Here is a 25,570-nt window from a genome sequence, read left to right on the forward strand (position 1 = left end):
CCTTTTTGACCTCTTGCATTTTTTTCCTCAATTCAGATGTCCTGTGGTGGCCAAGTCGGTGTCCCCATCCTGGTGATTCATCCATACCAGTTACCTGCCCCCTATCTATGCCATCCAAGGGGCCTGGGAGGTCCTATGGTATCAGGGCCCTTGTCTTCTAGGGCGCCCTCCATGAAGTTCAGAGATCTACCTAGGCATCCACAAGCCTTCCAGTCACTGAGCTTAAAGGAAGGCAGGGAAGAGCTTGGCAGTGTCACCCAACAGAAAAGAGGCTGTGTGAGGTGAGCCCAAAGGAGAGGTGAGTGAGCTGAGGTTAGCAAGATGGGCAGGGCCAGTTCTGTGGGGCTTTGGAGGCTATGATGAATTTGGGTTTTGCTGGTCCATTAGTTTAGGGAAGGGAGAGAAATTAGGAATGGTGAAATAGGCAAAGTCTCCAAAAGACATGAGCACTACCCCCAAATATTTGAAGTTGGATCTCTGAAAGGGATTTCTTTTTGCTCTGTTTGTCTCCCAGGGCAGAATAATAGGTACAGCAGAGACATCTCCTGGGTTCAAATATAAGGAAATGTTTTTGAACAGTAGGGCTGTCTGTTGTCCCATGACCAAGGCATGTTAGTTACCCAATACTCTTTGTGGAGTGGAGTGGGCACCCTGGAGACACTGTGTCCCCAGGCAGTAGAGGGATTCAAAGTGGAGCAGTGCTTGCTGGAGTCACAGTAGAAATGATTTAAGCCTTAACTGAGAGGTGGTGGTGTGGGACTGGTTGACCTCATGACCTATGAAGTTACTTCCAACCTTAAGTTTCCAAGACTCTCCAAGGTTGGAGTAATATAGGAAGATTTCAAGCAAACATCAGGACTGACTTCCTTCTTTAACTGATTCAACAAAATATATTGGTAATGTGCATTGTATTAAATACAAGGGATTGTACCATGAACACACATTTATAAATTGTCCCCCTTTTCTGGCAAATGATGAATGAAAAGGTCTGTCTTGGTGGACCTTCCCATTTCCAGTATCACTTAGCTCAGGTGAGAGATGTGACCATAAAGTAATGGGATGCCTTACCAAAAGAATAAAATACCTTACCAAACTTTATATATTCAAAAGTTTGTCCCGGGACTTCCCTGGTGGTCCAGTAGTCAAGAATCCACCTTGTAATACAGGGGACATGGGTTTGACCCCTGGTCAGGGAACTAAGATCCCACATGCCAAGGAGCAACTAAGCCTGTGTACCACGACTGAAGAGCCCATGAGCCACAGCTAGAGAAAGATCTCTCATGATGTAATGAATATCCCATGTGCTGCAACTAAGACCTGACACAGCCAAATAAGTAAATAAATATTTTTTTAAAGTTTTGTTCCAAGGATGTTCATAGCAGCATTGTTTGTAATAGCAAAAGATTGGAAATGTTTATCAATAAAAAATTGGCCAAATATGGTAAATTCATACAGTGAAATACAAATGAGGATATTAAGCAGAATGATTAAGAAGAATGACTCAAAATCTCCCAATAAAGAAAAGAGTAAGACAAGATGGCTTCCTTGTTGAATTCTACCAAACATTTCAGAATTAACAACCAATCCTTCTCAAAATCTTCTAAAAATTTGAAAATGAAGTATTTCTTAACACATTCTATGAGGCCAGCATTAGTCTGATACCAAAGCCAGACAAAGACATACAAGAAAATAAAGCTTCAGATCTGTATTCCTTATCAATATTGATGTTAAACTTCTCAACAAAATGCTAGCAAACCAAAATTCAACAGCATATTAAGAGGATTATACACATGATGACATGGGACTTTTTTCTGGAATGTAGGGATGGTTTAACATATGAAAACCAATCAGTATAATATATCACATTAACAGAATAAAGGGAAAAGCCCTCATTATCAACTTCATCTACAATAGCATCAAAAAGAATAAAATACTTAGAAATAAACATAACTAAAGAAGAGTAAGGCTTGTACGTTGAAAGCTACAAAACATTTCTGAAATAAAGAAGACACAAAAATTGAAAGACATCCAGTATTCATTGATTGGAAGACTTAATATTGTTAAGCTTTCAACACTACCCAAAGTGATCTGCAGATTCAATGCAACCCCTGTAAAAATCCCACCCAAATTTTTTTTAAGAAATAGAAAAATTCATTCCATTTAAAATTCACAATGGAATCTCAATGGACCCTGCATAGCCAAAACATCTTGAAAGAAATAACAAAGTTGGAGGAGTCACACTTCCTGATTTCAAAACTTATTACAAAGCTATAATAATCAAGGCAGTATGGTACTAGTGTGAGGACAGATACCTAGGTCAATGACCATAACAGAGAGCCTAGAGAAAAAAAATTCGCATATATGGCTAAATTGTTTTCAATAAGAGGAAAAGGACAGCCTTGTCAACAATGGTGCTGGGAAAATTATCTAACATATAATATTCATATAACATATTAATATGAAAAAGAATGAAGTTAGACCCTTATACTGTGTATGAAAATTAATTCATAATGGATCAAAGACATAAAACTGTAAAGCTCTCAGAAGAAAACACAGGGGATAACATTCTGCACATTGGATTCGGCAATGATTTCTTGGATATGACACCCAAAGCATAGTCAACAAAAGAATACATAGATAAACTGGACTTCATCAAAATTAAAACTTTTGTACATCAAAGGATACTATCAAGAGAGGGAAAAGGCAACCCACAAAATGAGACCTTTTGCATTTTATGCTAAGTGTATTACCCATCCAGATAAATTATCATTATTTTTAGCATGTCTAGTTCTAAGAAGTCCCAAGGGGAGTCTGAACTCTTACTTCAGTGGTGCTGCCTGGTTCAGACCATGCTTTGGAATGCTCCTCTGTCACCTGCCTTCCAAGCCTCTGAGTGTTGTTTTGGTGCCCTCCATGGTAGCAAATCCTTAGGGGTGGAACCAAATTTTGGAAACAGCTCCATGTGGTTCAGAGCCAGGTCTGGTAGATGTTGATTTTGACTAGAGAATAGATGGTACAATTTATTTATTTGCTTTCTGTCTCATTTCACTAAGGAACTGAGGCCTCATGCTGGTCCAAAGGGCAATTTCCTTATGTGGTCTGGAGACTGTTCACAGAGAGGAGTCCCAAAAGTGTTCTGGTCTCTTTAGTGTTGTGGAAATGGGCGCATAGTCTCCTTACAGCATATTAGCCAGGATTGTTTTGATTACAAATGGCAGTAGCCAGTACCAAGTCTCTTCAGTTAAAAAAAAAAAAGGAAAAGTTTATTGGCCCCAAACCCAAGAAGGATACTGGGGAAGCCCACAAAATGGAGAACTGAAGAACCAGGGTCCCAGGAGATGGAATTTAGGACTTCCAGCCTCACATTCTCCTTCTCTCTGGGTGTCTCTGCGTCTCCCGGCATGCTGACCTCTTTTCCTTCCTATGCCAGGAAGACCTCCCCAGTGGGCAGGAAACATGGTTGCCAGAGGCTCCAGTTTAGTAATCCCAGTTCCATGTATAAATTCCAGGGTGGGTCTCTGATTGGCCCTGGTCAGGTCCAGGCCTGCCCCTTGAGCCAACTGTTGCAGTCAGAGGGATGCAGTTATAAGAATGGCTGGGAGCTGAATCACCTGTCCACTCATGGACAGGTGTGTCTCATGGACATGTGTGTTTGTGTGCACACAGCATATGTTAACAAAAGAAGGGGATGGGAAAGAAATCTTGCAGGCTACTTTGAACAAGGACAGTGCTGCCTGTCCAAAGGGACGTGCAAAGGAGTCACATGGTCTCCCAAAAATTCTCCAGGAGCCTACAATCTAGTTTGGGAGACAAGACACAAAAATAACCAGAACACAACAGCTTGCACTGACTCGAAGGCTGGATAAGAATATCTGGAACTCCCCACCCACCTCATAAGCTTGTCTCTTGGATAAAAATTAGAAACTGAATGTGAAAGGGCTTTGCAAAGACAGCAGCAACAAAGCTCTTTGCAGTTAACCTAGCACATTCATACATACCCTGGGGACAAAGCATGGGCTCTGGAGTCAGACTGCCTCAGCTTCCTGAGCTGCAACACAGGAAGGGTACTAGCTCTTACCTCACAGGGCTGTCAAGAGAATTTGGGGATCATGGGTGGGGAGTGCTTAGCAGAGTGCCACACGGTGGGTGCTCAGAATACACAAAGTAGTCTTATTTGCATATTGTTACTTTGAGCCTCTTCAAACCCGTAGTTGGTAGACACCACCAGAGTGACCATTCCTACTTTATAGTGAGGACACAGAGAAGGGAAGGACTTGCCTGCTTGTAATTACATCTTCAGGTGATGGCAAAGCTAGGATAAGACCAGACCTCTATTTCCAAACTTTGCATTCCTAAAGGGTCAGGCCTAAGAGAGACCTGAATAGTGCCAGGTGGAAGTATGGAGAGACAGCCAATATTCATGGAGAAGCGGAAATGTCCTTAGGGGTCAGCCAGTGCCTTGTACTAAGGAGGAGACCTGTGAAGGGATAGATAGGCCCTATTCGGGGCTTCTCTGCTGGGGGCTTGGAGCATGAAGGGGGTGGGAAGTGACTGGGGCTCATCACCTCAAGCCTTCCTCCACCATCTGACACCCATGTCTCCTCAGGTACCCGACCCCCACCCCCCCTCCCCAGAGCTCCTCTCCTGCGTGCTTGTTTCCCGGACTGATGCATTCTCCTCTATAAATACCAGCTCTGGTATTTGGGGTTGGCAGCTGTTGCTGCCAGGGAGATGGCTGGGTTGACATGAGGCTCCTGACAAAACACAAACCCCTGATGTGTGGGGGTGGGGGTGGGGTGAGGAAGGGGGATGAATCAGAGAGGGGGTGGGGGTGGGCTCACAGGGACAGAAGCCCAGAGAAGTTGGCGGTGTGGGGGTGAGAGTGTACAGTTATAATTGTTATAATTGGAAACTGAGAGCCTACCAGGCCCTTTCTGGAAATCACTCTGCTGTTTATAAACTTGAGGCGGCACCCTCACTGGTAGGGGTGGGGTGGAAAAGGGCCTTCATGAATCCAGAGGGAAACTGAGGCTGGGAGCTGGAACCCAGATGCTAGTGGACATGGGGATGGCTGCCTGCCCCAGGGAGGCCTTCCCATCCTCCCTGCCTGTCAGAGACCCTCCTCCACTAGGCCTGGCTGGGGCATCCCTGGTCTTTGCCTGAGCCCTCCTAAATGTTTGCCACTTTCGGAGAATCTTGAGGAAAAAAAAAAGTGATTTGGAGACTGCCTTGGAAATAGGCCTTGTCTCTTCAGGAAATGACCCAAAGTATCTCCTTGGAGCCAAAAGAAGCCCGTCAAACTAAATGGAAGCCTCTCCCCAGCTCTCTCCCCTGATCATCCCAGGATGAGGCAGGCACCCAAAGACTGAAAGGGGGCTGGCCGGGGGCTCCAGACATCCTTGTGCCCCGGTGAAGCGGCTGGAAGGCCTGCCCATCTTCTGCCCTCCTAGGTCAGCCAGCCTCTCCCACACCCCGCAGGGGCCGCCACCCACCCGCCCGCTGAGGGGCTCAGGCCTCTTGCAGGGAGCTGGCCTCCCCGCCCCCACGCCAGGGGCCGCCCTTTCCTGGCAGGACAGCGGGATCCTGCAGCTGTCAGGGGAGGGGCGGCGGGGGCTGATGTCAGGAGGGATACAAATAGTGCGGACGGCCGGGGGCCCTGTCTCCCCTCGCCACATCCACTCTCCGGCCGGCTGCCCGCCGCCTCCTTCTCCGCGCCGCCCAGCCTCGCCCGCGCCGCCACCATGAGCCAGGCCTACTCGTCCAGCCAGCGGGTGTCGTCCTACCGCCGCACCTTCGGCGGGGCCCCCAGCTTCCCGCTCGGCTCCCCGCTGAGCTCGCCGGTGTTCCCGCGCGCGGGCTTCGGCACCAAGGGCTCCTCGAGCTCGGTGACGTCCCGCGTGTACCAGGTGTCGCGCACGTCGGGCGGGGCCGGGGGCCTGGGGGCGCTGCGGGCCAGCCGGCTGGGCTCGACCCGCGTGCCCTCCTCCTACGGCGCGGGCGAGCTGCTGGACTTCTCGCTGGCCGATGCCGTGAACCAGGAGTTCCTGACCACGCGCACCAACGAGAAGGTGGAGCTGCAGGAGCTCAATGATCGCTTCGCCAACTACATCGAGAAGGTGCGCTTCCTGGAGCAGCAGAACGCGGCGCTTGCCGCCGAGGTGAACCGGCTCAAGGGCCGGGAGCCGACGCGCGTGGCCGAGATCTACGAGGAGGAGCTGCGCGAGCTGCGGCGTCAGGTGGAGGTGCTCACCAACCAGCGTGCCCGCGTCGACGTCGAGCGGGACAACCTGCTGGACGACCTGCAGCGGCTCAAGGCCAAGTGAGCACACGCGAGCGCCCCTAGAACCCCCTCCCTCTTTGGGACCGGGCACAGGAGGCTAGGCCTGGGGCTGGGTCCAGTGGTCAGTACCCCGTCGTATCCAGGGTAAGGGTGGTCTAGCTGTGTCCCCGGGGGAGGGGGGAGAGACGCCATGCCTCTCACTGTGCTCCCAGGCTGCAGACGAGGCTACGGTCCTAATTTTCTTGGGGACATCGTGGAGTGGTAATGGGCGACCTTGGGAGACCAGGTGCTTCTTACAAAGCATCTTAAGATGCTGGGGTGATGTTTCTGGGTTCAGGTGGGCACATGGAAGGAGAAAGGAGGCCCATAGGCAGTGGGAGGGAGAAGAGAGGTTGGTAGGAGACAAGGAAATCTGCAGCCAGCAGTAGCTCTCAGTTCATTTGTGATGAAGCCCTGTGGTTGGGGGTAGAGGGGAGCTTGACCCCTGGGCGGGACTTAACCTTCACAGGGAGGATGGATAAGCTGGAGGAAAGGGGAGAGAGTGGGGGGTGGTGGTGGTGCAGCCCTCAGACAGATTGGATGACTGACTGTGGGCCTCTGTGCTTCAGGCAGCAAGAACAGAAGTACTGGTGGGTCCTGCTTTTCTGCCCAAGTGAGCAGGGTCACTGCCCTACCACCCAGGTCACAAACGTTAAATGAGCACCTACATGGGCCAGGCTGGGGCTGGGGCCCGGGAACCCGGAGATGGACAAAATAAGAACCCGAAAGTGGATAAAATAAGACGCGGTTCTTAATCCCAGAGAGGTCACAAACTAGCGAGGACATGGACTTCCAGGGTGTGGCTCCAAAGCAGAGATTGGGCCACTTCCTGTCCCCTCCCTGTGGGGGCGGGCCCTCCCCGCTCTATTCTGAGCCCACTCCCTGGGCAGCCACCAGGCAGTCTTCTCCCCAGTCCGTTTCATCCTCACCATCTGTGTGTCCTTCTGCCTGTGTCTGCCAGGCTGCAAGAGGAAATTCAGCTGAAAGAAGAAGCGGAGAACAATTTGGCTGCCTTCCGAGCCGTGAGTCCTCTTGGGTCTCCCAGCTGCCTTACCCCTTCTGTCCCCTCTGTGTCATGCCTGGTCTCCCTCTGCCCTGCCCGGGTGATCAGTGTCCCTCTCCCTCTCACTTAACCTTTCCCAGGACGTGGATGCAGCCACTCTAGCTCGAATTGACCTGGAGCGCAGGATTGAATCTCTCAACGAGGAAATCGCGTTCCTTAAGAAAGTGCACGAAGAGGTACTACGCCCTGGTGAAAGCGGCTGGAGTGGGGTGGTGGTGGTGCTGGACTCTGGGAGTAGGGGTGTGAGGGTATGTGTGGGGGCTGGTTGGGGACTGAAGCCTAGCCATACCCTGCAGGAGATCCGCGAGCTACAGGCCCAGCTTCAGGAACAGCAGGTCCAGGTGGAGATGGACATGTCGAAACCTGACCTCACAGCTGCCCTCAGGGACATCCGTGCTCAGTATGAGACCATCGCGGCCAAGAATATCTCGGAAGCCGAGGAATGGTACAAGTCAAAGGTGAGACTCTGGCGGCCCCTCTGGCCCCCTCAATCCCAGTTTGGAGGTACTTCCTATGGCTCCATCTGTGGGGAGGAGGGTGAGCCCGGGGTCTCCATGCTTCCTTGCCCACCCCTTCCTGTATCCTGCATCCTCCCTGTCATCTCAGGGACCCTCTCTCTCTGCCCTTAGGTGTCCGACCTTACCCAGGCAGCCAACAAGAACAATGATGCGCTGCGCCAGGCCAAGCAGGAGATGATGGAGTACCGCCACCAGATCCAGTCCTACACCTGCGAGATCGACGCCCTCAAGGGCACCGTGAGTCCCTGCCCACCTTGCCTGGCCCAGCCCTTCCCATCTGTGGCTCACGCTCTGTGACCTCGGGCCCATCACACACCCTCTCTGGGCCTCTGTCTCCTCACATCTACCACAGGGGTAGAAACAGACAGGTGGACTCCCGGGGGGGCGCTCAGAAATTGTGGATTCCTGCGTGGAGGCAGGGAGGGTGGACAGTCATGCTCCCTTGTATCAGCTGTATTCTCTGAGATTCCACATAAGGCTTCATTTGAGTTCCGAGTTCCCTGGCTCAGAGGACTTTGACAAATCCTGGGCTTGGCCATCTGGGGTGCCTTTCAGCCCGGAGACTATGCCTGTCTCCATCCTGGGTCCCGAGTGTCCCCCCGACCACCAGCACAGCCTGTCCTTGACCTGGGCACCCCTCCCCTGCAGAATGACTCACTGATGAGGCAGATGAGGGAGCTGGAGGACCGCTTTGCTAGTGAGGCCAGCGGCTACCAGGACAACATTGCCCGCCTGGAGGAGGAGATCCGACACCTCAAGGATGAGATGGCCCGCCACCTGCGCGAGTACCAGGACCTGCTCAATGTCAAGATGGCCTTGGACGTGGAGATTGCCACCTACCGGAAGCTGCTGGAGGGCGAGGAGAGCCGGTGAGGGGCGAGGCAGAGGCTGACTGTGGGGTCCTGGAGGGGGGTGCACTGAGGCCCCTTCCTGCCCTGAAGCGGGGCTCAGGATCACCATCACAAGATCTAGAACCAATATTATACAAGAGGCCACCACTTCGCTAATTACAGAGAATTAACCAAAGCCACCTGGGTAAAAAGTGATTTAATTAATAGCTTTTATAAAAAGAGAAATATAAGTATTCCCACATCCACCTTCAGAATTAAGAACCAGCAGCATAAAGCCATATTCAGCAACTAGTAATAAAACATTACTGCCAGTCAAGGGAGAGATGGAAGCAGAGCCGGTAGTGATGAAGGAAAGGGAGGGGGCAGATAGAGATGAGTAGAGATAGGTGGAGCTGGGACATGATAGGCTAAGAGAGAAGGTGCAGAGATTCATGCTCACAGGGTGCACACACACGCACCTGTGCACACACACATATGCTCACGGGAAAAGATGCAATGACATGCTCAGAACAAATCACCTTTAGACACAAAAACCATACAACCAGAAAGGGACACAAGGGAAACTTTGTTGATGGAAATGTTCTATATCTTGATTTGGACTGGTGGTTACATGGATGTAGACACTGATCAAAACTCACTGGATTGCATTCTAAATATCTGTGCATTTCACTATGTAAACTTAACGTCAATTCAAAACAGGTCATTTACTCAACAAAATGATGCCCACTGATGCTCACAAAAATGATAAAATCTGAAGTTTAAAAAAATCAGCTGACATATTTAGATATAGATTTATAGAGGAAGATTTCAGATACTGTAGAATGATATCTGCATATAATGACCCTTTAAGGTAGCTAAGGTCACACTGCATTTTCCCAGCTCTAGGCATAAACGGGGTTGGCAGTTCCTGGAACTTGCCTTCCTGTGAGTGGGCTAAAGGTTCCCAGCCTGACTAGAGGGTGGGCACATGCAGTGGATGTCATCCACAGCTCCTGTTGATACACCCTGCAATGCCAAGGGCAAGAAAGAAATTGGGTACAGTGGGGGTCCTGGTGTCACACCAGCAGGTCAGAGATGGACTGGGTGATCCTTCCAGAAGGGACAGTTCCTAGGACAGCTCGAGTTGGCCTTTGGCCCCATGCCCCAAGCAGTGTTGAAGCCAGTGGGACTGGAACAGCTGAGGATGGTGTTTACAGAGGATCAGGGCAAGCTTTGAGGGGTGGTGACAAGAGAGACGGAGGGTCCTAACCCTTTGGGGCCTGGTCTCTCTCCTTTTAGGATCAACCTCCCTATCCAGACCTTCTCTGCGCTCAACTTCCGAGGTGAGTGCGTGTTGGCAAGTGGAGGCTGGAGTGGCAGAGGGTAGGAGGCCAGCATGGGCACTGCCCAAGGCCAGCCGGGGGGGAGGATACATCATAGGGACAGGGCTGGGGTCTGGGGAACAGAAAGGGGGCTGCTACGGGAGAATGGGGAAGCTTAGGTAGAGGTATCTTCTGACAAAGGGAGCATTTTATTTTATTTCACGGTGTTGTATTGTATGACCATGTCCCCTGCATCTTCTGGGAATATTAAGTGGCCAACAGTTTCTTTTTCCTAATATACCCAAACTCTGAGGAGGTACCAGGGGTATCCTTGGGGACCTGGCAGCAGAAGCATCTAGAACCCTATGCCTGAGCTACAAGGCACCCACCACTTATACTCTGTTTGACAAGTTGCCAAGCACCGTGCCCCCCTCACTGCCCTCCAGCTGCTTGTTGAACATTTCCAGCTTTCTGGAGCAAGATGTTGGGTGCTTGCTTTAAAAAATGAAGCCAAACCTTAGCAAAGCCAAACAATTAAAAGAACGAACTCCTAGGGCATTCTGCCATTCTGACATTAGTAATATGCAGATTGAGTGGCTTTCCAACCCCGGAGAGCAGAAAAACACGCTCTAATGATACATTAGGAAAGCAAGTTGGAGTCCTTGGCAGCTTCGCCTTTCCTAGATCAAATCTTTTATATATTCGATGTTCATTTCCATCAGAAAAAAATACATGCTGTGCTCCACCGAGTTGCAGTGTTCATCACAGGCTGGCTGACTGCTAAGGAGATTTATGAACACCAAACTCATAACACCAAGGACCTAAATTTGACCCTTCCAATAAAACTCAGAATGGCTCTTTTCGGTTAGCAGTTTATGCAGATACCAAGTGTGAGCCTTGCATTTAAAATCGCTTAATGCTTTTTCAAGTCAATAGTTCTGGGCCATGACAGGGCAAGTACCACTGTTACCTTTCATTTCACAGTGGGGAAACTGAGGCATGGAGGGGCAAGTGACTGGCCATCCGCACAATAAATCAGTGACTGATTCCTGTCCATCTCTCTTTCATTAAGACATCAAGTTGTTCATCCGGAGACAAAGGGGGCTGGGTACCATGAGATCCTCCAAAAGAGTGCCTTGGTTCTGGGCTCTAGGGTCCTAACTGTCAGGGCACAAATTCCTGCAGAGATCTCCTGGGGACCAGGGGTGGAGAGGGAGTGAGGAGGGGTGTTGGTGGGGGGCGGGGAATGCTGAGTGGCCTGGGGCCTAGGTGATCCTCCACCCTCTTGAACCTGCCAACACCTGGAGCACACCTGTTGGCTCCTCATCTTATCTCAGCCCTGGGACAGCCCCTTGGGTCTGCAGAGCCACCTACTGGGTGCTGGGCACAAGGACAGGTGAAGATGTTTTGCTGAAAAAGTAACAGGCCCATATTGAGGGGGTGGGCATCTTCCAGGCTCTGCCCAGTGAGACCAGGGAAGGACTCCCAGCCACAGGAACAGCCCAGGCCTGGCCTTGGTCAGGCTGAGTCTGTGGATAAATCTGTTACAGAAACAAGCCCCGAGCAGAGGGGTTCTGAGGTCCATACCAAGAAGACGGTGATGATCAAGACCATCGAGACCCGGGACGGGGAGGTGAGTGGTCTGCCTGGTCCCCTTACCCGAGGTGGGGGGCCTGTGGGGTGTGTCCGGGGGGTCTGTCAGCCAGGTGTCTTCCACCAGCCGTGCTGGTTCTGCCTAGGGGCAGAGGGGTCTGCCACGCTGGGAAGGAGGTGTCCCAGCCCTGGGTTAGACTGGGTTTCTCTTCCTCTCCAGGTCGTCAGTGAGGCCACACAGCAGCAGCATGAGGTGCTCTAAAGCCAGAGACCACTCTGCCACCAGAGACCGTGCTCACCTCTGTCCTCACTGCCTCCTAAAGCCAGCCTCCCTCCATCCCAGGGCACCACCCCCAGCCACAGTGCTCCCCTCACAGCCTCTGACCCCTGCTCACTGCGACCACCCCTCCTGGTCCCCACAGGGGACATGGCCCAACCCTCTCGGGCACAGGGAGCCCCTGCTGTGTGAGGTCTGGATGTTGAAGTGAGGGGCCTGGCCCTGGGCCGCCCTTGGAGTGTGCTGGGCAGGGCCAGGCTGGAGCCAAGACATGGCAGTGACCCTGCGCTTCCCACCTCCATGACCTCAGGCTCTAGCATCTGGCTTTGGAGAGGACTCCAGAGCAGGACATAGGAAGCCCTCAGGGTCAGGTCAAGCCCTGTGGACCTCCCCACTGCCCCCTCCCCAGCCTGAGTCAGAAAGGCAGCATCCTCGGCAAGCCAGGCAGGTAACTGGGGACATAGTCCCCCAGGGGACTGGGGGTGTTGAGACTGACCCCATGGTCCCTTACTTTCCCGAGGTGGGCTTACAAAGCAGGGGCTGCAAGAGAGAACCCCCGAAGGTGCCAGATGTGGGAGCAGGAGATGCAGAAAGAGAGAAGGTGGGCGAGATGCTGGAGAGAAGAGGAGAGAGGAGAGAGCGGTCTCAGGCAGGTGGCAGGGGGGCCCACCTCCCCGTGCCTGCCCCTCCCCCACTGCAGGGGCTCTGGACAGAAACAATAAAAAGATAAGCACAAGCCTAGCACTGCCCCTGCTGTCTTGACTGCCAGGTCTTCTCTGAGAGAGCCCTGTTGCACCACCACTTTTTTTTTTTTTTTTAATATTTTTTGGCCAAATAACACGACATGTGAGATCTTAGTTCCCCAACTAGGGATCGAACCTGTGCCCTTGCAAGGGAAGCATGGCGTCCTAACCACAGGACCACCAGGAAATTCCTTGTATCACCTCTTGAGGTGGACTGTGTGCTGCCCTCCTGCCCAGCCACACTGTCCCCCAGGGTCTGCCACCCCTTCTGTTCCCAGAGCCTTGCAGCCTGGGCTGTATGTGTGTAGCATATGGGAGAGGGGGCTTTTGTTGGGGATTCACGCATACCTCTTGTTAGGCCCCATTACCAGTACTGCCCTCACAGACTGCTCTGAAGTAGGGCTCCTGTGGTCCTTGCCTAAGGTAGCTTACACCCTCTTCCCACTAAACCTGCATCTTTGAAGCTCTAAGGCCAATTCAGGAAAAATAACCTTGTCAAGAAAAACAGAAAGCTCTATCTCATCCTTGGAGAAGAAGACTCACTGCTCTAAAGATGTCAAGTCATCCTATGTTAGCTTATAATTTCAGTTTAATACAATCTTAATTAAAATACTAAAGGGAAATTTTGGGAGAATTTGGGAAGATAGGGAATGTAGGACATACGGGTGAAAAAAAAATCATAAAATAAAACATTAACACAGATATCTTAAAGGTTTCTGTGGGGAAACCTTAATTATTCAGTACTGGGCATGGTAGCCATGGACAGGGGCAGCAGTGAAATCTGTCTTTTCACTCTTCCAAAAAATAAATTCCAGGTGGATCAGAGATTTAGGAAGCTTGATGGATCCATGTAGGTCTCTGTCTTCCAACCACCCCTCAGATTTAAGAGGTTACCCTTTAGAAGCGGGAAGAGGGTAGAGATCACAAACATGATAAATTCGGACATTTTGTAAGGGAAATAAATCCAATAGTGCTTTAGTCCTAAAGTCCTTAGTATGCTGTTCCTAACTGGCTTTTTCCAGAAGCTTCCAAAAGGCTTTCTGGTATCTCTTTCTCCCTGTTCTTGGATGCAGCCCTGGCTCATGAGTTGCCAGGCTCCCCCCTGTAACTTGTGTGGTCCTCCCTCCAGGGCTCCAGGAAGGACCCCTTTCTTCAAGATATGCTATCCTTCATCTTGCCCTGGGAGCATCTGGGGCTAAACCCCATGTCCCCCACCCTCCCTTCCTTTCCCCCCAGTCCTCCAACCGAGTGAACCCTTCAGGCCCCAGACCACCCCCTCCCCCCAATCAACCGGTGGTGGACCCCAACAGAAATGAGCAGGAGCATTTCCTGTGCACACTGGGATCGAGGAGGGGGTGCCTTCTTATCCTGAGCCTATGGGGGGCCCTGGAATCTAGCTCCTCTCTGTGTGGGAGAGACTCCTGGGTGAGGTGGGCCCACGTGGACATGGTGGTAAACATGTATCTGTGAGTAACCTCTGGAGTCTCTCAGCTCGCTCTTCCCCCTGAATGAGTTCTGAGCACTCACCTACCCCACAAACAAAAGGGACATGAGGTCAGAGAAAGGCTTAGAGGTTTCCCTACCTTCCCAAAACAGACTTAGGTACAGACTGGTCACTAGAAGGAGGGAGTGGAGGACTCTTAAGACTGGCAGACCCAGATCTCAAAGGCCCCTAGGCCATGACTTCCCCTCCGGGAAGTCCCACATCTTGACCAGCTGTCCTAAGGCTATGCTTGAATGTCTCTGGGGTCTAAGAACACACTGCCTCTTCAGGGGCTCCTTCTTGCTGGGACAGCTCTGAAGGTCAGAAAGCCCTTCCTTCTCACACACGTCTGTCCCTGTGATGGCTACCCACCTGTCCTCAGAGAAGGGAGGAAGCCCAGGGGAAAGCATGGTCTGAGTCGAGCCTTCCTGGACTGGAGCTTCTGGTTCTAAGCCCTCTGCTTTGTCTGTCTCCCTGGGGGTTGGACAGTGACCTAGGAATCTGGGGCAGAGGAGATGCATGTGGCCTGATCCCAGAGAATGGACAAAAATAAACTGAAAAAGATCTGGGTCTCCAGTGGTCATACACATACACCCAGATTTTCAGTGTGCACCCATGCACACATACACCCCGTCCCCTCCACGGCTAAACCTCTCCCTACTCCTTGGGAACTGGCATCTGAACACTGAGAAATAAGAGGGTTCAGAGGGCTGACCAGCTTCCCACCATGGGAGCAGTTCCAGACCAACTCAGACCCCACCTGAGCAGGTGGAGTGGGAAAGATTGTGGAGGCAAATATGTCCATAAGCCAAGAACTGACGTCTCAGCAGGCCCTTTCCTATCCTGTCTGTCCACTCTGGCTATCCCACCACCCCTGCGCCTGGAGACAAAGCATTCCACTCACTCACCACTTCTCTCACTCTTCCTCTGACCACCAGCCTGCCCGGGACTCATATGCAAATCACTGACCTTTGATTGAACACCTAAAATGTCAGCTAACCAAGGGCAAGGTTTTCATTCATTTTATTCATTACTCTTGGTGCCTTTGTCCATAGAAGGTGCCCATCAAATATTTAAATACTTGTTGAATGAATACCCACTGGGCACTTTTATTTACTTTTCTCTAAATTAAATATTTACCAGAAAGGTTGACAGTCCCCACTTCATTCACTGATTCATCAAACAGTGAGCTTTTGCCATGTTCCAGGCACATGGTGCCTCATTATGACTTGGAGGAATCTCCCCATGGCCCAGAGAGATGGGTGAACTGCCAAGGTCACACAGTGTATCATTGGCAGAGGAGGACGGGGGCCCCAGCTCCTTGGCCTCCAGAGTGCAGATTTCTTTCCATGACACCACAGGCTTGTGATTGCAAAGCAGGGCAGACTGGCAGCACACACCAGCCGGGCGCCAGGCCGCAGGGCACTGTGGGACCGCTCTGAGGGACGGGTGAGCGCCTTGCAGCCAGCTGCTCCGGGTGAGAGCCCTGGTGAGGACTGGAGGGCTTCCGGCATCACAGCCAGTGCGGGCTCCTCCAGGAGAGGGCGCCCGCGACTTGCCAGGGCCTGTGCCCTCCCGACCCAGGCCCACACACTCCTGCCCACACGTCAGCGAAAGCTCCCATTATGGTCATTCAACCAGAAGAGGATGAGCCACGTTCCAGGCTCTGTGCCAGGTCCTTTTAAATAGTTAATATTCGTTTTAATATTTAATATAATTTAAAGCCATCACAACAACCTAAGTCAGATCATGTAATTCTTCCGCTCAGAATCCTCTGAGATGGCTTCTCGTTTCACTAGGAATAAAAGAGTCATGGCCTACAAGATGCTAGGCTATCTGGCCCCCCGCTGCTTGTCTGACCTCATGTCCCTCCAGCTCCGCCACACTCCCCCCAGCCCTGCTCTCCTGGAGTCCACAGGGCATATGCTTCCTGGAGCAGTCCTACCCAGACTTCTGCTCTGTTGGCCTCCTCACCCCTTCAAGATTGGCTTAACTATTTCTTGTGAGGCCGATTCCTACCACTCTGTTTCAAAGTGAAAGCCCCCCACCACACTCCCATCTCCTCTGTGTGTGTTGTGTGTGTGTGTGTGTGAAGTCACTTCAGTTGTGTTCAACTCTTTGTGATGCTGTGGACTGTAGCCCACCAGATTCCTCTGTCCATAGGATTCTCCAGGCAAGAATACTGGAATGGGTTGCCATTTCCTCCTCCAGGGGATCTTTCTGACCTAGGGATCAAAACCGAGTTTCCTGTGCCTCCTGCATTGGCAGGTGGATCCTTTACCAGTAGCGCCACCTGGGAAGTACCCCCCCCCATCTCCCTTACCCTGCTTCATTGCCCAGGAATACTTATCTTCTACTGATCTTTATAATTTGTTTCTCTATAGTTGTCTCCTTCCTTGAATACAAGCAACACAGGGGTAAGAACCCTTGTCAGTTTCTTTTTAAAAATTTGTTTATTTTTGGCTGCGCTAGGTCTTTGCAGCTGTGTGCAGTCTTTCTCTAATTGAGGTGAGTAGGGGTTACTCTCTAGTTGTGGTGCATGGGCTTTTCCTTGTGGTGGCTTCCCTTGTTGCGGAACACGGGCTCTAGAGCACAGGCTCTGGTAGATGTGGCATGGGATTAGCTGCCCTTCGGCAAATGGAATCTTCCTGGACTAGGGATCAAACTCGTGTCCCCTGCATTGGCAGGCGGATTCCCAATGACTGGACCACCAGCGAAGTCTCCTTTGTCTGTTTTGTTGGCTGCTATTTCCCTAGTGGCCAGCACAGTGCTGGGCACACAGGAGAAACTCAAAAATGTTTGTTGAATGGATGAATAAACCCTGAGTTGGGCTACTCCCAATTTATAGTTGAGGAAACTGAGGCTTAGGGATGTTAAATAACTTGATCAAGATCACAGAGTTAATTTCTTCAACCAACCAGCCAACGTTTATTTGCGGACCACCTACCACATTCCATGCAAATTGTTGAGGCATAGTGCTAGGAAGTTTTGGATTATTGGTTTTTTAAAAATAGTCTCAAATCCTTTAGTCTTGGTGTTCCGTGTGCTTACAATGTCTCCCCTCCCTCCCTATTTTTACTTTATAGAATTCAATCTACGTTTGAGAATTCAACATCAGTGGTTGCCTGAGTTGGTGGAGGGGGCATGGTTGAGGCCCATCTTTAGGGTGCTGAGACTGTTCTGTATGGTCTTGGGGAACCAGGTGCACAGTCATCTGCATTTGTCAAAACCAGCAGAACTGCACATCACGAAAAGTAAGCATTAATGTACGTAAACTAAAGCCAAAGATTTCATTCCTCAAGGCTCTCGCCCCTGTAGACATAATCCAGTGTTTACATGGTTTCTTCTCTGCCCTCTCCGTGTACACATAGACACAAGCACACTTTGACTTGCGCCTCCCAGAATGACAGTGGGGGTGGGGAGGGCTGGCAGGGAAGGATAAAGGTAACTTTCTCCATCTAATGACTCCCAGCTCCTCCCTGCTTTTCCTAAGCTTCATCCTTCAGGGCTCAAGGTCAGGTCTGGGTCTCTCACCTAAATATTTTTTAAGCTTTTTATTTTGAGATCATTGTAGATTCACATGCAGTTATAAGAAACAGTACAGAGAGATCCTGTGTATCATTCACCTGGTTTCCTCAAATGGTAACATCTTAGATAACTCTAGTAAAATATCACAGCCAGGAAACTGCCATTGATACAGTCCACCACCTTCTTCAGATTTTATCAGTTTGTGCACTCATTAGTGTGTGTGTGTGTGTGTGTGTGTGTGTGTGTGTGTGTGTGTGCAGGTATTTGGTTCTATGCAATTTTATTACACGTGTAGATTCACACGACTACCACCAGAGTTAAGACACAGATCATCTCATCATAAAAGTCTCACTTAGACTTTTAAAAGCAATGATGTCCTCGCTTGACTTGTCTCAAAGTACAGCTCTCAGGTGCATCAGAGTCACTGGGCTACCCATGGGCCAATTCCGGGGCCCTCCCAGGGCCCCATACTTTACCTGCACCTCTGGGCGTGGAGCTCGGAAAGCTGTGCTTTTAACAGAGGTCCACGGACAGCGGCGCCTGGGGGGCCATGGTCCACGGGGTCACAAAGAGTTGGACATGATGGAAGCTACCTAGCACAATACACAATACTTTGAGAACCACAGGTTCTAACTGGCTTCTAAGTCTCCCATCTCGAATCCACCCTCCCCACTGTGGCTGCCAGAGGGATCCTTCTAAAAAACAGCTCTGACCATATTATTCTACTGCTTAATGCCCTGCAGTGCACTACCACCACCACCCTCGCCCCAGGCCATCAGGATAGAGACCTTAGCAAGCAAAGGTCCTCCTGTCAGGTCCCACCTTTCAGCTCGCCCACTGCGGTTCAATCCTTGCAGACTCCTCCGATTCTCCTTTTGGCTTCACTGGGTGGCTTGCGAGATCTTCCTTCCCCTACCAGAGCTCGAACCCTGATGCTCTTGGCAATCAAAGTGTGGAGTTCTAACCACTGGAAGGCCAGGGAATTCCCCAGACTCCTCTTATTCTTAGCACGCATCATCTATTTTCATCATGCTCTGATTTTGGTCATGCTGTTCCCTCTGCCTGGAACGTCCTTCCCACTCCTCTCTGCCTGTTGCAACTCTGTACAACGACTCAGTTCTTACAAATGAGGATGTGGAGGTTGAGAGAGGTTTGATGTCACCCAGCAAGTAAGGGCAGGGACTAGCTGGGCGCCGGTCCACCTGACCCCCTGCTCCAGGTCTTACTGTTCACCACGGCTGTCATGGAGGCTGGGAGAAGCCACTGGTCCCTCTTCCCCAGCCTCTGCTCACCTCCACTTGGGCCTAGTTGCCCATCTGCCTCTCAGAGGTCTCACCCGGAACCTTTTCTCTCTCTCCCCCCCAGGTGCGTGGGGCTGAGAATCAGAGACCCAGGCAGAGGGAGGAAGGGAAATGGGATTTAGCCCAAGGGTAACCCGACTCCATGAGTGGGTGGCTGGGGGGCGGGGCACACCACAGGGTAGGGGGCTTGGAAAAGGCCTCAGGGACCCGTATAAGCCAAGGAGGGGGGGGTGGCGACAGGGACTCCTAAAGGGGGGAGAAGAAGCAGAGTAGAGTCCAAGTCCCCTCCTCTGCTGCCCCCTCCCTCCACTGCTCCCTCGCAACCCGAGCCGGGGGGCCTAAAAATAGCCCCCGAGGCGCAACCACGGCCGCCCCGGTGACCTTCTGGGTAGCACAGGCCGAAGGCGGGCGGGCGGCAGGAAGGCAGGGCGCCGGCCCCCCAGGACTCATCTCCCAGGGCAACATCCCCCGGGTGCCCCCGTGGCCGTCCAGTTCCGGCGTCTCCCCAGCTCAACTCACAGAGGCCATGCAGAAAGCCCGGGGCACGCGAGGCGAGGACGCGGGCACGAGGGCACCCCCCAGCCCCGGGGTGCCCCCGAAGAGGGCCAAAGTGGGGGCCGGCGGAGGGGCGGCGGCCGCGGTGGCCGGGGCGCCGGTCTTCCTGCGGCCCCTGAAGGACGAGGTGGTGTCTGCGGGCAGCAACGTGCGGCTGCGGGTGGTGGTGAGCGGGACGCCCCAGCCCAGCCTCAGCTGGTTCCGGGATGGGCAGCGCTTGCCCCCGCCGGCCCCCGAGCCCAGCTGCCTGTGGCTGCGGAGCTGCGGGCCGCGGGATGCCGGCGTGTACAGCTGCAGGGCCCAGAACGAGCGGGGCCAGGCCTCCTGCGAGGCGGTTCTCACCGTGCTGGAGGTCGGAGGTAATGGGGAGGTGGGGGCCAAGCCGGGGAGGAGGGGGGTGCTCACAGGTAGAGAAGGTTACCCGGGCCGCCGCTCCGCTCGGTGGAGGCATCTGTTTATCCAGCCTTTTTCCGGGTGCTCTGGCTTCTCAGCTGTGCTGACCCAGGAGTGCCCGTCAAGAGGAAAGTGCAGGGAAAGCGGGTGTCAAGGTAGAGAGGTTCCCCACAGGAAGGTCAGAAGTTAAGGGTCAGCGTTTGGTAAGCCAAGCCTGAGCCCCACTCAGGCCTCTCTGAGCATTGCATAGTGGGAACCCTCCTAGTTTCCCTGTAGAGAGGGGCCTCCTGGGGAAACTGTTTTCACCTGCTCTGATAATTTAGACTCCGAATCTACTCTTCAGACATGCCTGCATGTCTGAAGGAGGAGGCAGGCTCCCCTGGTCTGGCTGTGATGTTGAGGGGATGGGTCAGAACTCCACATAGTCCATTGCCAGGGCAGGTTGGTGTGGTCAGCACTATGCTGGTTGGAAAGGGCCAGGTGGATGGACAAGTACGGATAGGGTGCAGAGCAGCAGAAGGTAGAGCCTGGGTTGGGGGTTCCCAGCACATATGGAGGGGAGTACCTGAGAATCCACACGCAAGCACGCCCACGTGCATGTGCACGGGCAGGCATTGCAGGGGCCTGGTGGTGCCAGCAGATGAGAGGTTTGTGGCATTGGTATGGGAAGTGCATGGACCATGTCTACCCAAGGTTCAGAGGGCATGGAAGGGGGCATGGCCCTGCCTGTGTGTGTGAAGGGGTGGGTGATGGTCCCAGGTGGAAGGGAAGGGGCATAAGACTGGGCCCTGTGCTCAGGGTCCTGCTGGGGCTGGTGTGGGTGCAGGCCAGGGCCGAATCTCCTTGGGTCAGTGTTTAGGCTTCCTTTTTGACTCCCTCAGCCCCTAAACCAGTTCTTCTCTAGGCTGAAGACAGAATCTCAGCAGACTGAGTCTTAAGAAATAGAATTCTGAGGAAGAAATCTGCAACTGGGGGAGATGGCAAAGAGCTTATGGATCATGAGTTTGTCCTGGACATTTTCAAGAGGGAATTCTCACTCCGGCTGGGTAGTGTCATGTAGGGAGATGTGCTGAGGGACTGAGGAGGAGGCATACCATGCTCCCCAGGTATAGTGGGCAGCACAGCTCTAGCATCCTGAAAGAACTCAGCAGCTGGAGGGTAAAGAAGGCTGTGAGGTGCAGTTGTCGGGAGCCAGAGCAGAGGCTCTGCCTCCCTTTGCCAGCATCTCTACTCTCTCCCTAGACCCACTCTGCCCACCTTCCTCTTCAATGACCGAGAAGGCCAAGGCTGGCTTGTCTCGGTTGGCTTCACACCTGGCCAGGTACAGGCTTTCCTCGAACCCACTCTGGGGTCAGGGGCTGGGGCTCGTCCTGGCAGAACTCTGAGCTGGGAAAGGATCGGACTCCTCAGGAGTCTTTGTTCAGGGGCAAAGGGGGCTGAAAACAGAACATAAATAAAGGCACAATCGATAGGTTGATGAGAACACAACTTGGAGGAGAGAGAAGTGCTGAGAAGGAGGAGCCTGGTGTCATTATGTTTGTTTAGAATCAAAAGGACCACAGAGAACTGCAGGTCCAAAGGCTGCCTTTTAAGGGTGAGGATGCTGTGGTCCAGAGCAGAGGGGGAGGCCATGACTAGCTGTCTGCTTAAAGACAAACAGCTAGTTATGCCCATCCCAGATCTCAGAACCCAGTCTTCTGAGTTTGGGCTCTGGGGGCCTTTTTACCTCTTAAGTTCTGGAGGGAGGAGAGAGAAAAGAGAGAACGAGCTGTCTGTCGTATGTAGGGCCTTTCTGAAGATGAGAACCTCCTTGCCTGCCCTTGTCCCCCAGAGTGGGGAGAGTGACAGGATGCTAGAGCCCCCCAGCACCTCTGGAATCCAGGTGGGAGGGTCAGCAGAGCTGAGCCCTGGCTGGGCATACCTAGCCAGAGGCCAGGAGGCAGGTCTGCAGGCTGCTGTAGTGGAACAGCATGTTTGAAAGGCTGGGGTGAGGAAAGGATCCTGGGTGCTGGGGGACTAGATTGGAGACTTTTGCCACTCATGTCAAAACAAGAAGAGGTTTGGGCTGCAGCAAGTCACATCTGAGAACTTTTTCATACTGGTAAAAGCTTTGCCCCAATAGCAGCTTTGCAATTATGATTCATTGGTAATAATTCCTAGTAGCAATTTTTAATAGTATGAATAGCTACTCTGCTGCTGTGTGCAGGCAATATGCTATCTACCCTTTGATATATCATTTAAGTCCCACAGGAACCCCAGGGAACCTGAGGCCCAGAGGGATTAAATGAAGCATCTTGGTTGTACTGATAGGAGGTGGCAAGGCAGGGATGGAAGCCTGGGTCTGTCCCACTTCCAAGAACCACGTGCTTGACTACTATGCCCCTCCCACCTGATTGGCGAGGGAGGGGCTTCGCTTTGGTGATGTTGGCTGAGTCTGGCTTCCTCCTCTTCCTACTGCCCACCCTCCACCAGTCCCTGCCCAGCAAGAGGTCTCGCTCAAGGTCAGTTGGGCAAGCAGCTCAGCATTGCTCAGACTTCCTCATGGAAAACTTCCTTGGTTGGGATCAATAGCAGGAGGACTTCAGGGTTCTCGAGGAAGTCTGGCCAGGACCTGGCTGCAGAGGGAAGCAGGCAGTTTCCTGGCTGGGATTGCCGTCTGGCTCTGCAAGACGGGGTGATGCTAAGGTTTCTGGCACTTCTGAAGCCCAAGATGTTAGCTCATGGATAGAGGGATATTGGCATGGTTGGGGAAGCTGGGGCCTTGAGAAGACAAGAGGGCTGCAGGCTGGAGAATTTGGAGGATGCGAAATAGGAGGGTGGGACTTGGGGGTATAGAAATGAGGAAAGACTAGGAATAGTGAATATGGCAGAGATGCAGGATACTTGTAGAGTATTTAACATGTGTAAAGCACCCTATCTCATTTCAATATTTAGTCTTCTAAGTTCCAGGTTACTGTTATGACCATTATACATAGAAGAAAACTGGAGTTCAAAGAGGGAATTTACCCAGTGTCACATGGCAAGTGAGGTGACAGAACCAGATCTGAGTCTAGGTCTACTGCCTGTCCTCAGAAAGAGAAGTGTGGGAAGACTGAGGCCAGGATCTAGCATTGTAACTATTCCTCTGTTGGTATCCCCAAGTATCCCTCTGCCAGCATCTCCACTCTCTCCCTAGCTGCTGCTGTCTCCAAAATAGGCAGGCATTCTTCTCTGTCAAAACATCAGGCTCCCATTTGGATGCGCTGGGAAGCTATGTGCCAGTCAAGTAATCAGGGCAAGCGCCACCCTCAAAGCTTGGGGGATGTGTGACTGGAGAGGGAGGCCTGTACTGAAGGGTGGGGGTTAAGGAGGAGAGAGCACAGCCAAGGGAAGGCACAAGCTGACGATCCTCACCGTGTTTGGCAGTCAGAAGTCTCATAGCCAGGGCCTGGGGGACCCCGGTGCCAATCAGAAGGGCCAAAGGTCAATAGATGGTAGTACACCATGCAGGGGACTTGAAGACATGGAGAGGACGGATTAGAGAGGAGGAGGGAAGGCCAATTTAGCAAGAGAAAGGTTGGGGACTCCAGCAGGAACTGCCTACAGCTAGATGGTGCAGTATCATCTTTTTCACCTAGAATGTGGACAGTGTGGAAGACAAGCCAGGAGGAAACCAGCATGGAGTTGGGAATGGGTATGGAGAGTGGCCCCCTCCATTCATGCCAAGTCCTAATTAGGGAGAGGAGGAGGGGCCAGATCCGGGAGGAGTGAGGAGCCCTAGAAGGGAAGAAAGAGAAGAACAGAGGCTGTGAAGTCAGCCAAAGCCCACACAGGACAACTTTCCTAAAGTGAGGGCAGCCCTCCCAGGAACGTCCTGGGTGGAAACAAGATGGTCACGTCTCCTTTCTAGAAAAGGGTCTGGGTCAAAACAGAAATGGGAGGAAGGCTGGAGAATGACCTGCTCCAGCAAGATTCATAGTCCCCATTCCCCCCACCCCCCATCCTCACTACCAGCAGCTCTGTGCCCCCTCCCATGTGCCACGTGTACGGAGTGCCCACCAAGTGCCCGTCACTGTACTAGGTGCTTGAGATTTGTAAGTCGGGGGAGGGGGAAAGACCAAAATCCCTGTCCTCCTAGAGATGACATTCCAGGGAGGGAACACATTATGTATGCAATAATCATAACTATATGAAAATTATATAGTATGTCAGAAAATCAGCAGGGTGAGCAGGAGGAAGGAAGGGAGAAGACTAGAGCAAGGCAGGAAAGAAGGGGGTGTGGGTGTCTGGCTCAGAGGAGGGTCTTTGTGAGAGATGAGACGTGGCATGATGATGGCTTTTCTCTGGTTAAGGGGACACACTGGTGGAGCAGAAGTTGGAAGTCTGGTTTGGAAAAATGGCAGGGTGGCCCAGCTGCCCAGCCTTGGAAGAAAATGGGGCGTTCAGGGGCCAGCTTTGGGAGGCCCACCCTGAGAGCATGCTCCAGGCTAGCCTGTGTGGGTGAGCAGCGTGAGCCCAGAGCAGGAACAGAGTCTCATGCGCCTCTCTTCGGCCCAGCTGTCCCGTCACTCACGCCTGCTGCCCATTGGTTATTTTTGCTACGGAATGTGCCAGCCCCTTGGATTTTCCTGGGGAACAGGGGCTCAAGTTACCCCCTCTCCTCACTCAGCTCCCCCATCTGTGAGTGGGTGTGTTTGGGGGTGGGCAGGGAAATCGCCTATGTGCGTCCAGAGTCCTCCGGCTGGAATTGATAAAGACATGCATGTGTCCCCTTCTCACTGCACATCCTGTGCATGTGTCTGTAGGTGCAACCTCTGCTCCTGGGGGTCTGGGTAACAGGACCACCTGCAGGCACTCAGAACATATAAGACACGACCTAAAACTTTAAAATAAAGAGCCACAAAACTCAAACAACTTCAGGAGCCAAGCAGAAACTGAAAAGGAGAGAGGTGGTCTGGTCAGCAGTTGAGTTTGAGCGGGCTTGCCCCACTTAAAATATTGTGCAGGCTGAACAAAACTCATCAGTTGGCTCAGTATTTATTTTGGACCCATGCTTTAAAGAAAAAAAGTTACGGGTCCTCCTGACCAATCAGCACATGAGGTTTTATGGCATGGTGGTCAGTTACTCAGTTACGGTGCCTGGGTGAGAATCCCTGGCTCCCAACTACAGGCTCTGTGACCTTGGGCAAGTAACCTCTCTGTGCCTCTGTGCTCGGATTGAGCTTATTCATATAAAGTGCCTAGGCCATTGCTTGGTACATACTAAGCATGCTGTCAGTGTCAATGATAATGACTTTGTAGTCACATCTCAGCAACCAGGATTGGCACTACTTGTGCGTACTGGGGTGGGAAGTCGGATCTGGGGAATTGTGGAGGCACAGAACCTGCGTGGCTTTGGCTAAGTGATAGGATTTATCTGAGCCTTTGTCACTTGTTGATTAAATGGAGTCAGTTACATGTTCATAAGAGTTTCAAGCTCACAGAGTTGTTGTCAGTGAGGTAATGTTTATAAAGTGCCTGAAGTCGCTCAGTTGTGTCTGACTCTTTGCGACCCCATGGAATGTAGCCCTCCAGGCTCCTCTGTCCATGGGGTTTCCCAGGCAAGAATACTGGAGTGGGTTGCCATTCCCTTCTCCAGGGGATCTTCTAACCCAGGGATCGAACCC

The 25,570-nt window shown here is 52.0% G+C and overlaps 2 protein-coding genes across 15 annotated transcripts in view; both read left to right on the forward strand.

The window, feature by feature from the left end:
- The first annotated feature begins 5,658 nt into the window (after positions 1 to 5,658).
- Positions 5,659 to 12,663, forward strand: DES (desmin). Of its 9 annotated transcripts, none has more exons than XR_014080604.1 (9): positions 5,659 to 6,319; positions 7,281 to 7,341; positions 7,463 to 7,558; positions 7,679 to 7,840; positions 8,012 to 8,179; positions 8,493 to 8,769; positions 10,030 to 10,073; positions 11,603 to 11,685; positions 11,866 to 12,663. XR_014080604.1 is itself a non-coding variant. In XM_081584261.1 (9 exons), the coding sequence occupies exons 1-9, from the start codon at positions 5,742 to 5,744 to the stop codon at positions 11,905 to 11,907; spliced, it is 1,548 nt and encodes a 515-aa protein (XP_081440387.1). In that variant the 5' UTR covers positions 5,659 to 5,741; the 3' UTR covers positions 11,908 to 12,663. The 9 variants fall into 9 exon arrangements, 6 of the variants coding, with proteins under 6 accessions (XP_081440387.1, XP_081440388.1, XP_081440386.1 ...); XR_014080602.1 differs by having other exon boundaries at positions 8,012 to 8,137; positions 8,549 to 8,812; positions 9,956 to 10,073; XR_014080603.1 differs by having other exon boundaries at positions 8,012 to 8,137; positions 8,549 to 8,812; positions 9,969 to 10,073.
- Positions 12,664 to 19,124: 6,461 nt separating this feature from the next.
- SPEG (striated muscle enriched protein kinase) overlaps positions 19,125 to 25,570 on the forward strand; it is a 58,641-nt gene continuing 52,195 nt past the window's right edge. For 3 of the 6 annotated variants that reach the window (XM_081584267.1, XM_081584270.1, XM_081584273.1), the window contains exon 1: positions 19,422 to 19,891. In XM_081584267.1, coding sequence (XP_081440393.1) covers positions 19,504 to 19,891 — 388 coding nt within the window. In that variant the 5' untranslated portion in view covers positions 19,422 to 19,503. Of the gene's footprint in view, positions 19,892 to 25,570 lie in introns of all 6 variants that reach the window. The other 3 variants (XM_081584274.1, XM_081584269.1, XM_081584268.1) reach the window with 3 other exon arrangements.

Source organism: Giraffa tippelskirchi, chromosome 3 (assembly GCF_054371585.1).
Source record: "Giraffa tippelskirchi isolate mGirTip1 chromosome 3, T2T-mGirTip1v1.2.pri, whole genome shotgun sequence".
NCBI classification, from domain to species: Eukaryota; Metazoa; Chordata; class Mammalia; order Artiodactyla; family Giraffidae; genus Giraffa; species Giraffa tippelskirchi.